The following is a 15238-nucleotide window of genomic DNA, read 5'->3' on the forward strand; positions in this document are numbered from 1 at the left end:
ACGTGGTTGCGGACTTGCACTGTCGATTTAAGCTTTTAGGTTTATGCTGCATACCTCATATCATGCAGAATTTGGATCACATTAAACGAAAAGGATCCAACTCGATTACGGTGTTGTAAAATCTTGCATCCTCGTCTTTATCTGAATTTTTTTCTTGCCAAGTAATGTTTAATTTTTTTAATGTTTAAAATTGTGTGAGTTTTCAATTTGTTGAACGTTTTATGCATGAAATTTGTTTAAAACCACTTGTGCTGTAGTGATTATTTTCTTACCCTGTCTAGCAGTCCATTCATTAAAATTTACTGTCTTCGTTGAATCCCTATCCTTCATAAATGGAATTGAGTCATGAATTAAATGCTGATGTAACAGTCATTCACCCCTGAGCTTCTTCACGGTATGTTACTTTTACAAAGGATTCTGCCTCCAAGCATGGAAGAAAATTGTCAAGAAAAACATATCAAGATTGCCAGACTTCAAAAATGCCACTCACATTTAATTCCTTGTAAGAAGAGACCAGGCGAATTTTTGACTTGCAATTATAAGAATTTCTATACCTGAAGATGCTTGCTTCTGTAAAAAAAAACTGGATTGATAGAATTCAAAGGAGACAGAGCTTCTTGCTTGATGTAGGTATCTAATTTTTTTTTTTTTTTTTTTTTACTTTGTACAAACATACAACTTTAAAGCAACCTCCTATGATACATTCAAAAATAGAAAATACTCTTATATAAACATACAACTTGTCAAACCTCGTATAATACATTAAAAAGTTTATCAATTATCTGAAATTAAAAGACTACTGAATTTCAATCAACATATGTAACAATAACACGCATTAAGACACCCTAATAAAAATCTCGGAAAAAAAGTAAACCATTCATTCAAGTTAAAATTTACGAAAAGAATAAACCATCTGCGTAAAATTACAAGAAATATGAAACAGATCTTTTCATCAGAGGTGGTTCTCCACTTAGGCCAGAGAACTCATGATTTTTTCTCTTTCAGTCAGTAATTTCCATGCTTTTTCCCGATCTTTCTTGCTGGGAGTTTCACCTTGTTGTTTCATTCCATTGATTTTCTTGTAAACATCAATTATCTGAAAAAAAGAGAGTAAATAATTTTATACAAAACCAACACACTCAGAGGTGCCCCATCAGTTTTTGGTAATTTCTGGAAATTGTTCGGTTAAAAAGTGGTAACCTTAAGAAGATCCTTACCAATGGTTATTGAAGCTCTCAGAGCTGGCAAAAATGAGCTCTTTTCATCATCAGTGATACAGGCCAAGCAACTCAACAGACAAAGATATACCAAACAACTATCCTTCAACTCAGAACTCGCACAATTCCAGGAGAGTCTCTTATTTCTGATAGAAGCAGCTTTAATAGAGTGTTTCTGTAATTTGGAACTTGCAGTACTGATAGCTTACTGACAAGAGTAAGTTTGAACACCCTTAAAAGGAGTCTAGACTAGATTAAGGTCAGAAATTAAATCAAACTCAACAAAATGGACTACATTTTTAAAACTAGGACTGACAGTGAAAAATTCATGATTATGCTCAAACAATAAGTTTATTCATTTTAAACTGAGACTGTCATATACTCAATTTCTCAAATACTAATGAGTGGCCATTTCTAGAAGATGGTGCTGCAGCATACCCCTCCTGACTCCAGGCGTTCGTCTGCCAAAAATTTAGATCACCGTGTTTATCTCCATAATGAGTCAAGTCACAAGCGATAGTTACACAAACATGTTTGATGATTGTAGATTATAGATCAGAACAAAATAATAAGATCCGTTCAAACACCAAGTTTCCACATCTAATTTTAATAGAGATATTGCCCTCCAAAAAAGCGTTCATGACATCATGCAAATGAATGCAACACAGCAAAAAATGAATTAAAGGAGATACATACCTCATCGTTGAGTTCATCCAAAGACTTTTGGATTTCCTGCCGTGTCATTTCCTTTTTGGCGGTCTCTATCAACTCTCGCAGCCGTTTCTCATTCTCTGCTGAGATGTTCTTCAACTGTTGTTGGACATTTTTTATTTCTTTCAGAATTTCATCATTCTCTTCATCCTACATCAAAAATAAAAAGAAATCTTACAATCCGTCCAAAGAAAGTACTTTTACCCTTTGCAATAATACAAACTATTGATTATGTATGTATTTGAGAAAAGAAGGATTTTTCACAATTTAATGTTACATTTGATTCTCGAGTGATAAATTTTTAGAGGGTCTGATGACCGTGAAATTTTATTTAAAAAATGACTTCCCAGACTTCTTGTTTTGGAATAAGTTTTCTTTGAGAAATTTTTAAGAGAAAAGATGTTGCGTGGTGCCAATTCAAACCTTGTCTAGGGGCCAATTGGTTTTCATTGAAGTAGAATATTAAGACCCTTGAAATTTTTAGTTGTACCTTGACTTTTTCTTAATAATAAATCAGCAAGGGAACAAACGATTTTTTGCCAGAGAGATATTATTGTTACATTTAGTGGCGCTCAATGAACATAGGAAGTTAGAGGGACCTAACAATTCCTTCGTTATGAAGAAATTTTTAATATCACAGGTGTCATTACAGAAAGACAGTGCTATATTTTTTTGTGCTAGCTATGGAGCTCCTTTCAGAATGTGACAGGGGAGATGCCATCTTAATTCTTGCTTTCAATTTCAATTCAAAGCTGAAAATAGAAACTCTTCTCCTGTGCTCTAAAAGTCAGAAAAATAACTCCATACGACTTCCGGCTATAGACATAATACTCCGATTTTGAGACTTACATCAGCAGTTCCTGGTTCCAAGATTCCAGCAGTCTCCAGCATTTTACAAACAGATTTATCGAAACAATCGGCAGAGTGGTACTGAGGAATTTTGCGAAGAGTACAATCGCACATATTTTCACTCTCTGAAACAATTTGGAATCAGAGTTGTAAATCTCATGACGGAAGATACCAAAAATGTATTTTTAAAGACAGATAGTCACCCACGTCAATTAACCGAGCTTTTAAAACAAAAAATACATGATCTGTTGATCAAAGACATGAAGTCACAGCATGCCTACAAAATTGAATATTTTGGATTAGTTTTTTCTTGAGGGGGGAGGGGGGCAGGGACAGATAGCGGCTGCCTGGCCGCAAGCATCTAGCCCAGATATGGAATCCCGGCTACTAAGCTATGTTCAAGGCTTCTGGATGTTGTGTGGATTTGATGAAAAGATTCAAAGTTTTTTATGGGAAATTCTAAGAAATCAAAGTTTAGCTTATGAATTGATGGCCATAGTGCAAGACAATGTACCTCTATTTTTAACATCGCAAGTTCCTGTTATACTCTTTTATTTCTTGGAAAAAGTAACAGACATTAATTTTTTATAACTTTCTTGATATTTTTCTCTGGTTGCAGAATACTATGTACAAATTTTAAGGTATAAAGTTGACTTTCTCTTCAAAAATATAAAAAAGGAGAGAAAATCTTGAAACATAGCAATGGGGGTATGTGGTTTCCGACTTTGGCCATCAAAATGATTTTAATTTTTTTCTCTCCTCAAAAATCCCAATGTTCCCTGTATTTTAATTAACTTGTGAATAAAATAGACTCACTTAGGGACAACAAAAAAATTTACAACAATAACAACTATGCATTACTAGGATAAGTTACACAGGCATGGGCAATAGTGTCACACTACCAAAATCTCTTTAGCCACGAAATTACTTGCTTTAGTAGAAAGAGGGTTATTCATATAGGCGAAAAATGTACCCAGCCCGGAATGTACGAAACTTTGTGGGCTGATGTACCAGTTGAGAGAGGGCTTACCTAGCTCCAGTTTTTGCAGGTACCCCAGGAAACAGCGTTGCCATTTTTTTTAAAGTCGTCAACCTTCAAACATCCATAAATTTTCGGAGAAATGCAGTTACAGGAGCTCGTAGTTATACAAATGATGCAAGGGGGAAATTTCGTTTCTATCGACCTATGGCACAGAAATTTTAATTTGACTCCGTTGTTGCCAACTGTTGGCCTTTTAATTAATTTTTCGTAAATATTTAAAATCACCGTTTACCCACCACCCAGGCTAAACAAGTGTTTTGCGGTTGGATGAGGATTGAATAAAACATGTCAGAATTAATTTTCGGTTGATTCCGCATCCATCGATTATTAGACTTTTCCTGAGAGACTTATGGGAACACGAGTTATAGCGATTTGATAATTCGCTAACGCCCGATACCTCCGAATATTGACGCTCGTTTAGGTACGTTTTCGCACTCGTTTTAAAGCAAAACGCCTAGACCAAGCGAAATTTCGAAAAGATCAGTTCATGTTTGTTGCGCTTTTTGGAACTTTCACACATGATTTTTAGGAATTTAAGTAGCGGCGGGTTGCCGGTTTTTCATTGAAAACCGACCGCTGCGATCACAATTTAAAGCATGTACTCATTTAATCTTTCCAGCTACTTTGTTAACCCTATACTGACCATTTGCGACATGGTGTTGACTTCATTGCCTAATTTCCGTCGTATTCGCGTAGAGGCGGGGTTCCAGTTCATTGACATACCGCCACCGCGAATTCACTAAAAAAAAAGGTATTACTTCTTTGATCTCGTCGCCTTATTCTGTAGTTGGAATGTTTTTTTATCCGAATCGATGGTTTCCCGCTATCTCTCAGCAATGGTCAGTGGTGCCAGACAGTGCCCCGAGATTTCGATATTGTATAGAGATAAGAGCAATGGATCTAGGCCCCCGCCTCCGCCAAAAACACTCATCATCGGACCGCTTGAGTGATTCGGTCGCTGTAAAAATTTCGATAGCGTCGTTACTGGTCGGCCACCACTGCCGTGCGAGAGATAGAGAAACATCGATTCGATAAATAAACAATTTCCAACCACAGAATAAGGCTGAACGTGATTAAAGTAGTAATACCTTTTTTTTTTTTTGTGATTGCGGTGGCCGTTCTAGAAAACTGGCAACCCCGCCTCCTACGTACGCGAATTCCCGACGGAAAAATTAGGCATTGTTGTCAACAGACCATGTCCAAATGTCAGTTTAGGTTAACAAATGTAGCTGGAAAAAGTTGTAAATGAGTACTGCTTTAAATTGTTGATCGCAGCGGTTGGTTTTCCATTGAAAACCGGCAACACCGCAGCTACTTAAAATCCTAAATCATGTGTAAGTTTTCAAAAAGCCAAAACAGGGAACTGACTTTTCGAATTTCGTTTGGTCCTAGCGTTTTTGCTTTTTCACGTATTGCGAAACGTACCTAAACGAGCGTCAATATCGGGTATCCGGCGTGTTGCCGAATTTTCAAATCGCTATAACTCGTGTTCCCTAAGTCTCTCAGAAAGTATAATATATCGATGATGCGGTATCAAACGAACATAATTTCTGACATGTTTTTATCAATCCTCACCAAACCGCAAACACTTGTTTAGGCGGTAACGTGATTTTAAATAAGTACGAAAATTAGTGTATAAAAATGCCAAAACGTGGCCACAACGATCAAATTAAAATTTCTTTGGCATAGGTCGAGAGAACGTAATTTTTTTGCATCTTTTGGTATAAATACGAGCCTGTAACTGCATTTTCTCCGAAATTTTTGGAGGGTTGAAAGGTTACGACTTTAAAAATGGCAACGCTGGTTTCCCTGGGGTTTCCTGCTAAAACGGAGCTAGGATAAGCCTCTCTCAACGATACTGATCACCCACAAAGTTTCGTACATTCTCGGCTGGGTACATTTTTCCGCCTATATGAATAACCCTCTTTATGATTCGGCCGATCTCACTGGCTACTCAACACATACAGAAAGACAACTTATTCCTTGTATTCCATCTCAGGGTGGAGTAGTCTTCCCGTTCGTTCTTGAAAGATTTTAGCCCTAGCATTTTCTTACATTTTTTATTATTACATATTTCCAAAATTGGAAACTCTGCTTGCAGTTTGAACGTCCTTTTCAACCGCTAAAATATTCCAATAATAATACAAAATAATTAAAAAGAGGCTAAATAAAAGACAATTACCTGATTTGATCTCCTTTTCATCCGTGGAATTAGATAACTTTAGTCGTTTGGCGGTGGGGGATTTCGAGTCTGCCATTTCACCATTGTCTCCTCCTTCAGCTGCACAAGACAATTCATTCAAAATTAGATAGTTCTACATTTGATGACTCTTTGTTTATTTTAGGCATTACAGAGGACAATGTGCCCAATAAGGGCAAAGAAGTTTTTATTTGCGGTGAATGTTGCTCATACATACTGTTGCTTAGAGGCTTTAATCTATTTTTTTTTTTTTAAATTTGGTGAGAAATTGGAAGTGTAAACCTGAATTTTCAATCTCAATTAATTCAACAGGGTCACGGCCCTAGTCAAAAGGTAGAAGAAGAAGAAGAAGCATTAATTCAAAAATTCAGAAATCCGTTCTTTTTCAGCCATATGCACACTATTCAACTTTACATTTGACAAAAGCAAACAAAATTGTTCAATGGAAAGTTGAGCGCAACAAAATTTGATTCAATTGCTGTTGCCGTGGGATATCGCCAGACGGATTTCCATTATCTCGGGCAGCTACCAGTTTGCAAGGATATAGCTTCATCCAATGTCAGTCGAAGGATTTTGTTCCAACTTTCTGTTCAACTTTGCTAAACTTCTTTTTAACAAAGTTGAACAAAAAGTTGGATGTGATGTTACCCTCAAGTTTCCATTCAACTTTTCATGAAATTGTTGTGTTTTCATGTCAGTATCACAGGACCCAACTTTTCATTCGCAGAATCGGAAGAGGGATTGAATGAAAAGTTGAATGCTGTGAATTGGCCTTTAAACATAGGTTTGTAAGCTTAGTTTAAACCAAGGAGAGGAGATTTGAAGATTTATTCCTCCATATGGGTTGATGGTGAGAACAAAGCTTGACGACTGTTTTTACGTTTCAAATATTTTTTTTCAACTTGGAATTTTTGACAGAGGAAAGTTCATGGCTGGTTGAATTCAAATTAATCACTCATTTTTTTTCAAAATACAACTTACTACGTTTCTGTTAAAGTCGGTTCAAATAGAAAGCGTGCTAAAATTAGTGCAGTGCCTAATTCATTTCTTATATTCAAGAATTTAGTTTGCAGTACTTAAAGTTTTCAATCCGAGTAATTTATCAAGATTCCGCTATACTGCATTTTGACTCCCTTTTTTTATGCCAATGCAACCGTTATATAGCTTAATTACCATTTCATTATTCTCCCATTTTGAATTTTATTCCCATGACCATTTTCTGATATTGTTCAAAATACTAGAAAGAGTTACCATTTTAGAATCCATGGTTCAGTGGCAACTATTTATTTAAATTCGTTTCTCATAGTGCGGAGTGTACTGAGCTTTTGGGGATTTTTTCGGATTTGTTTAACCCTTGATGGAAACAAGTTTTGAAAAAATATTTTTGACGGACTCTCATACGTAACCAGGCGGGGGAAACTGGGCTTATTGATTGGCTGATAATACCTTCAAGCATCACCTTTACTATGTTAACTCGACTGTCAGATTTTGATTGGTCAGATAGTAATGAGCTTTTTCTCCCCTTAAAGATGCTTCTCTGTGCATCTTAATAAATTTTTCGTTTTTCATTAAACTTCACAAGTGGAAAACAATATTACAACCCTGCAAAAATTCCTTATCACTACCCCGATATGTTGAAACTCTAATGGAAAACAAATTATCAGAGTAAAAATGCTTGTTCCACTTAGAACTTACAATTCTGCTGAAATAAAAAGGGAATGCCATGAGATAAACTACTTAAAATAAGAAATGAAAGGAAATAAAACTTACTTTTCACTTTATTCATGCTGAAAGATTCTTGCAATGGTAGACTGACATTTTCTTCGATTAATGATGCCATGAGTCTTTGAGCAATTGGTGTGGAAACTAAGTCCTTTATGCTAGAAAAATAAAAATAAAAATTTGTTTGAAATGGCACTTCCTCTCATGCTCTATGGGAGATGAAAGAATAGTAAATCAAGACACAGGTAGAGATTTATAGTTAGTTGTTTTTGATTAGTTAGGGAGATGGGGGACAGGAAGTGCTCGAACTCAGGAGAATTTTGAAGGCGCCTGAAAAGAGAGGAAAGTGGGAAGGCATTTGGGACTTTTCTTTTGTAAAATTTAGTGATATTTTGCTGTGCAAATGCATCATTTTAAGAGAAAGAAATTAATAAACACGTTATTCTTTGAGATGGAAACTACTATGTCTACTTTGTTTGCGAAGGAAACAGTGTAATGTGCTCTTTGGTACAAAGAAAATAGTGAACAGTGAGCAGCAATGTGAAGGCTGCCTTAAAAAATGTGATGAGAAAGTAGTCGTATGTGGACAGCACAATAAGGGCTGCCATAAAAAATTAGGAGGCTAACTTCCTGCACCTCTGTAAGGAGACACCTATAAACTTTTCTGTGCATTAGTGAACTTGTTTCTTAAGTGTTTAAAAATACGAAAGGGCTAAAGCGCAAATCGACGTGTCTCCATTGCAGTGTTTCAAAATCTCTGCTCTTATTTTATTTTTTCAGAGAGAAAAAAATTAACATCAGAGATTTCAGAGCTTGAAATTTATACAGAATGTTTTATTAACAGAGAAGAAAAAGCAAAGAGGCTTGAAAACTTAAGTCGACTTCTTTTCTAATGCAAAACTAAAGAATGACAGGAAGTCTGCCGTGTTGCAAACGGAGATACATGGTTTGCATTTTAGTCATCGAAATCTGTAAGCCACTTGTTAAACAAAATATCCTCTCTAATTTACATTTGTATAAAGGATTTTTTCTTCTGATCTCATACATAACAGTGCAACAATGATGTTGAATTTCACTGTAGAAGGAAGGGTATTGGTAAGGGCCGTTTTTGTTCCACTCTGAAGTTCCTTAACCGTACCATTCTTTGCTCATTGAAGGTCTGTATTGACGGATGTATTGCATGTATTGCATGCTGTATTGCATCATTTTTGATCATTTTTTGGGTCTAAGACCAGCCTAAACATAGATCTGAAGGCTATATGGTGGCAAATGAGAGTTTTGCGGATTTGCAGTCGAATGCGGAAACATACTCATTTTTAGCCAAAATCGGCTTTCAGACCTATGCTAAGGCATGAGCTAAATCATGACTCATTCCGCAAATTTTAGACTTTCATTGAGCAAAAATTTTAAACCTGCATTGAGCAAAAAATCATAGAACTGCGAAACTTCAGCTGGGGTAGGCCGAAAAACGGCCCTTATCGATACCCTTCCTTTCCAGATCTAGTAAGATATTTTCATGCGATGATTCATGCCTTGGTCCCTCAAGAATTCAATCTACAGTCCTAAACTAGTGCCTTCAGTTACAAACAGATCTACAGAATAACAAAATGAAAGTATGTCCCTGCTGTATTTCCTTTAAGAGGACAAGTTAAATTGAATCAAGCAATTATTTTATTTTCTTTAAGCGGGAATGTTACCTAGGACTCACTTTCTTCAGCATAACTTTGACATCATTTTTTATGTGTGCTTCAGATGGTTTTAGAGTTTTAGATGGACTGAGGTTGTTCATTAAGCTAAAGTCTAAAATTAGTCTAAAATCCTAAACGAGCGCCTCCAGTTGCAAACATATCTACAGAATAAAAAAATGAGAGTATCTCCCTGCTGTATTTTCTTTGAGAGAACAAGTCAAATTAAATTGAGCAATTATTGTATTTTCTTGAAGCGGGAAAGTTACCTAGGATCCACTTTCTTCAGCATATCTTTAACATCATTTTCCATGTGTGCTTTGGATGGTTTTGGAGTTTTGGAGGGACTGAGGTTGTTCTTTAAGCTGTCCATTTCTTCTTCCTTCCACTTTTTGGAGTAGTGCTCTCCAAGAGGTGGGATCTTCATCAATTCTTCGTCATTTTCCTGCATTTTCAGCAATGATTCAAGATACTGGAATAAGAAGAGAGATAAAATTTAAAAAAAAAATTATAGGACAAGAGGTAAAACCTTGGACACTCTCCAAGAGACAAATGCTGCACTGAAAATTAAAATAGGATTCAAATATCCATGGCCAAAATGCAAAACCCCATACATATCTCCGTTTGCAACATTGCAGACTTCCCACCATACTTGATTTTATCTTTGAAAAACTAGCCGACGTAATTTCTTGAAAACTACATCTACATATAAGTCGCTTTACAGCACTCCCTCGCGCTCTATGACTCCTAACCTCCACTGCTCTCTTTCAAACCACAAATCTTGGGGCACATTTCTTGAAAACTTCCTTGATTATTCTTCTCTGTTACTAGAGTATTCTGTAACCGGGATTACAGCTCCACTTACACGCAACGTACCTCTCCAATGATCTGCAAAGCAGTCTTTTTATTTCAATATTTCTGTAAATGGTCTGAATAAAAGTATTTGCTTATTTCAAGTGTAATCACAAGTTTTTATCTTTCAAACATCTGCTCTCCCACTTCACAGTTTATTTTGCCACATCAGTGCATCATAGGTAAATAATTTCCTACTTGGTGACAGTGTATTTTTACTATCTCTTATATTCTGCCATGCTGCAGAAAAACGTCACATGAACTTTCTGACTTTGCCAATTTCCTCCCATAAAATATTCATTCTATAGGAGATTTATAAATATTTCTTCTTTAAATTTTTCGATGATTCAGATGAAATTATCAGCAAAATCTTCTGAAAATTTGGAAGTAATGTTCACAAATTTTCTAGAAAAGTCGCATTTTAGAAAAGGATATTTGGCAACGTCTAAGAGGTCTTACAGTGTTCTTTTTTAGCACAACAGTATTGTTGTCAGGATCCCAAAGCTTTCCCATCTTTTAAAAATCTACATTTCTTAAGTTTTGTTCGCCCATTTTTTGTTTTTTTTCTCCTTGTTACATTTAGGGCAATTACATTGTTACCATTATTACCCTGGAGATGTAATCAGTAATAAAATGTAAGTTTTTCCTATCAAAACTTTTACATTAATTCTAGCACTTGCTACCTACATTTCAATATACATAAATCAGTGCTACTACCTTTTGGACATTGTTTTTAAAATGTTCGCTGAACTTGAAAAAAAAATAAAGAAATGATGTTTTTTGCATCTGTATTATTTTGCAAAGTAAAAAAAAGACTACACAAATTTCAGGAAAATGAACTTGCCTGAATATGTTCGGGTGTGACATCTGCACAATAAGTCCCAACGAATGCCCAAAATTTATTTGGCGTATCGATTCTTGGAATGAACGGCATCTTGGATGGTTCGCCAGATTTTGTGGATGGATGCTGAGACGTCTGTAAAAATTTAAAATTATGGGTTAAAAGAATTTAAACATGGAGTAGGACATTTTGTAAGTGTGTTTCCTTGCAATATCAGAGAAAAGAATAAGTTAAAAGTATTTAATGTGCAAAATACATGAAACAGTTGATTATAGTAGCCAGATTGAATATACATAAATTTTAACAAAACTTCTGGGGTAAGTCATACTTTTTTCGGAGGCAACACTTGCAACATACTTATTGGGAAAACAAGCAACAATCGCATTTTGTTCGAAGTTGCTTTGTGTTGTGGGGGTAGGGCTTATTTTCGCGTGCAAAGTTTGGGAACCCCTGCAGCAACATTGTTGTACAACAACTGCAATGTGCTTAGAGGCAAGTCGTTTTTATGTTGTTGCCCAAGACAACACTGTTTTCTGACCTAAAATTGGAATTTGCTTTCTCATTAGTTGTTCAGAATCACGCAAAAGAAACAAGAAAAAAAAAATAGAAACAATTTGTTGTTTTGAACGAAATACGACTATGAACAATATTTGTTTTTTTCTTTACCTATATTAACCTTAAAGGGTATACAACTTCTTGTTAACGGTGAAAAAAAAACTAAAAAATACATCCTTTCTTAACCATTTGAGGGGAATGGGGGGATGACTTCATTCAAATAAGAACACATTTGAAATTTTTAGGACCACATTTAGGAAACTTGAAAAATGTTTTTATGTTGAGTTCATTTCAACTTACCGAAGGAGGAGAATTTTTCCCTGATGATGCATTGGATTTCAACTTAGACCTGGGACTAGAATTCTGCGTGTCTGCAGTATTGCTGATTTCCCTTTGTTTGTTCAATTTAGATTTTTCTTCGGTCTTTTTCTTTTTCTGTGAAACAATGGTAAGAATAGATTGAATAGTAGAAAACACTTAAAAATATTTCCCTACACGATGCAGTTTCTCTGACTACGTACATGCTCAACCTTTCAGGCATCCTGAAAAAAATTCTTGTGCCCCATGAAACTCCATTTTCGTATGAGAGAATAAAACTCTACCCCTTATCTTGGACATCATTGTAGATCATGGACACTAGGGATGAGGAGACTTTTTAAACCTGCAACCGGCAGTGCATGATGATGGGAGGGCCAGTTTCAAAGGCAAAAACACAGTGCAATATCCGAAAAATTGTGTCTGACATGATTTAAAAATTTGAGGAAAAAGCATTTTTTAAACTCAAACGGCCAATTATTAAGGAATGGAGAACATTCTGCGTCCCTGATCTAAAAACCAAAAAAATCTGCTGAGAGGTTCAATCCAGGTTTGGTATCAGTATAACACATACAGAGAGGTCTCAAACTGTTTTGGAAAGTAGTGACTACGTACTGGATACTATGAAGTTTGGTGCCAGTTAAATTTCAATATTATTCGATAAGGTGATTTCAGCCCCGCCTTTTTTGACATTGGCAAAAAGGAAGTTGATTTTAAAGGCTTATTGTGCTCAGGAGGTAGTAAGGAACATCTCATCAAATAATATCAAAATTTAGCCTGCATCCAATTTCATTGTATTCCGTCTGTAGTCCTTTTGGAGCATCTCCAGGGGCAGCAAAAATAGTTATTACTTACAATTTTGAGCAATGCTAGCTGTCCCTTCTTGTCACGTTGTTCTTCCAATACATTCAGAGCTGCAATTTCACTTGTCAATGTCCTCGTTCTAACAGCAACAGATGAGAGCATTGTTTCCAACTCAAGCTGAAGCCCGTCAAGATCTTCCATTGTGATACCTTCATCTTTTGATTTGTTCAACACTACCAAAAGACAGTAGCACAGTAATTCAGTAAAATGTGACAATCCACAGGAAAAAGGACATTGATTGATGCAAATAGCAATCAATAACCAGCAAAGAACATTATTTTGCGTTTACCTCTTTTCAAAGATTCAGTCGTAGATTGGCAGCAGCCAAATTACACAAATTGCATCCGAGTAAAAAATGTTGCTTGAAAATTTATATCTTACAGACAAACTTTTTGAATATTTCTGCTTGGTCCTGTTAACAAGGAACTAAGTTCATACTAATCAAAACTATCCTTCATAGCCGAGTTGTCGAAGTCCGGCCTCCTATGGTGTAGTGGTTGTAGCGCTAGCTCTATGATCGGGAGGTCCCGGGTTCGATTCCCGGCCAGGCGACCCGAGTTTGATAGTCTCAAACAATGGTTGCCTGGGACTGGTTGTAGGGACGGAGGGGGGATGGGACTTAAGCGCAAGGACTAGCCCTTGTGGGCTATTTGAGGTAGTTTTAAAAAAAAAAAAAAAAAGTAAACTTAACAGATACTGCTGTTTACAAAATGCAACTCCAAAGTCACATCGACCTTGGGAGATTTTTTAGCATTCAGTAAAAATATTGGGCATTCAGATATAAACATGCAAGTCGTTGAATAATTTAGACAGAGTCAAACAATGACCGACTAGCACCAAGCAATTCTGTTTCCACGTATTCCTAGACAATTCACTTCAACAAAGCACCTCAAATAATAAAATACATCAAATACATTTACTTCAAAAGAATGAACACCAGTACCTGCTGAATAACATGGTAATCTTTTGCTCTTGTCGACCGGTTTCAAGACAGGAAAAGAGAGAGAACATTCTGTTTCGTCAGACGAGTCTTCTGAGATTGCTTGCCTCGACTCTCGGCCTCTCGTTGGGCTTGAGCAAGGTCGATCTTTCGACCTCTGAGAGCCTTTCTTCAAACTAGATTTGGATCTACTGTGCATGATAAAACTGTCCCTGTAATTAAAAGATAATTTTTTACAACAATGCACAATTTGGAGAAACAATTCAGACTTTTAGGTTGCTACTGGATAAAGAGCTATGAAAGATTGTAGACAAGCCGTTTTGTGGTCACTATCTAGCAAGAAAAAATCACATTCCTGCAAAATCAGTCACTAATGAAGGAAATCAAATGCTGAATTAATCTGATAAAGAAGCCAATTCCGTAATCGATGGACATCGCATCGGTAACTTCAGATGGAGCATCCAAGTTTTGAAGGAGAATTTTGATGAATGTATCGTTTGTCATGTCCCTCAATTAAAATAACTCCTAACTCCTCCTATTGAGAACTCCTAACTTCAGAACATATATATATACATAACGCTAAGCTAGTCAACAGCTACATAATGGTATTACATGACTAAGTAGTACGAAAATTAAAAATTTAACTACGTTCATCTTTTTCTAGCAGTACCTTAATAAACTTTAATGTCAAAAATTATTCACTTATTGCACTCGGCATAAAAGCCTTAATTTTGAAGAGCTTGGCTGTAAAGAAATGCCTGGTAGAATGAGTTCCTAACACAACTTCCATCAAGAACGTTCAAAGCGAGACCTCTGAAAAACTCTTGCCTACAAATACACCCCTTGACATCTTGGAGGAGGCAAATTTTTCAAAACTTGGTGATGAAAGTGTTTCGACTTCCTTCATTTTCATGATTCTGCATCATTTAGGAGTAAAAATAAGTAGTTCCATTAATTTAGCTGAGCACTTCTACTAGATAAGTTGGACGCTCGGTTCAAGAACAGTTACGACAAAGACCAGCAAACATTGGTCTAAGCTGGGTAGAAACAGGAAATTATAATGATTATAATTCATGGAAATTTGACTCACCAAAACTATTAGAGAAGGAGGATATTCACGGTTTAATGATGATAATTAGATTATACTTCAATGGTGTTTGCGTTCTGGAAATGTTCGTCTAAAATTTGTTTATTTTCGTCACAGACTTACTTGTATGTTTACAATCATAGGTTAGAAAATTTGAGCCGACGACAGAGGATGACGTCATATTTCTGAAATAAAATTAATTATTTCATTTACCCGTTTTTACCAGTGTAACTGGAATTTTCATAAAATCCTTTTTTTCCCTAAGTGAAGTTTTCTTCTGAACTTTTATTAGTCTCAGAAATTAATTGAACATTGCAATCAAAAGTTACATGATTTTAACTTTAGTTGAAATTTGGCA

At 35.9% G+C, this 15238-nt stretch overlaps 1 protein-coding gene across 1 annotated transcript; it reads right to left on the reverse strand.

The window, feature by feature from the left end:
• Nucleotides 1-638: 638 nt before the first annotated feature.
• Ada3 (transcriptional adaptor 3) lies at nt 639-15041 on the reverse strand. Its single transcript, XM_019059036.2, has 11 exons — nt 14884-15041; nt 13797-14005; nt 12845-13026; nt 11975-12109; nt 11123-11254; nt 9696-9898; nt 7790-7899; nt 6002-6100; nt 2778-2902; nt 1914-2078; nt 639-1096 (listed from the first exon to the last, which is right to left on the reverse strand). The coding sequence occupies exons 2-11, from the start codon at nt 13990-13992 to the stop codon at nt 971-973; spliced, it is 1473 nt and encodes a 490-aa protein (XP_018914581.2). The 5' UTR covers nt 13993-14005; nt 14884-15041; the 3' UTR covers nt 639-970.
• Between the last annotated feature and the right edge of the window lie 197 nt (nt 15042-15238).

Source organism: Bemisia tabaci, chromosome 10 (assembly GCF_918797505.1).
Source record: "Bemisia tabaci chromosome 10, PGI_BMITA_v3".
Taxonomy (NCBI): domain Eukaryota; kingdom Metazoa; phylum Arthropoda; class Insecta; order Hemiptera; family Aleyrodidae; genus Bemisia; species Bemisia tabaci.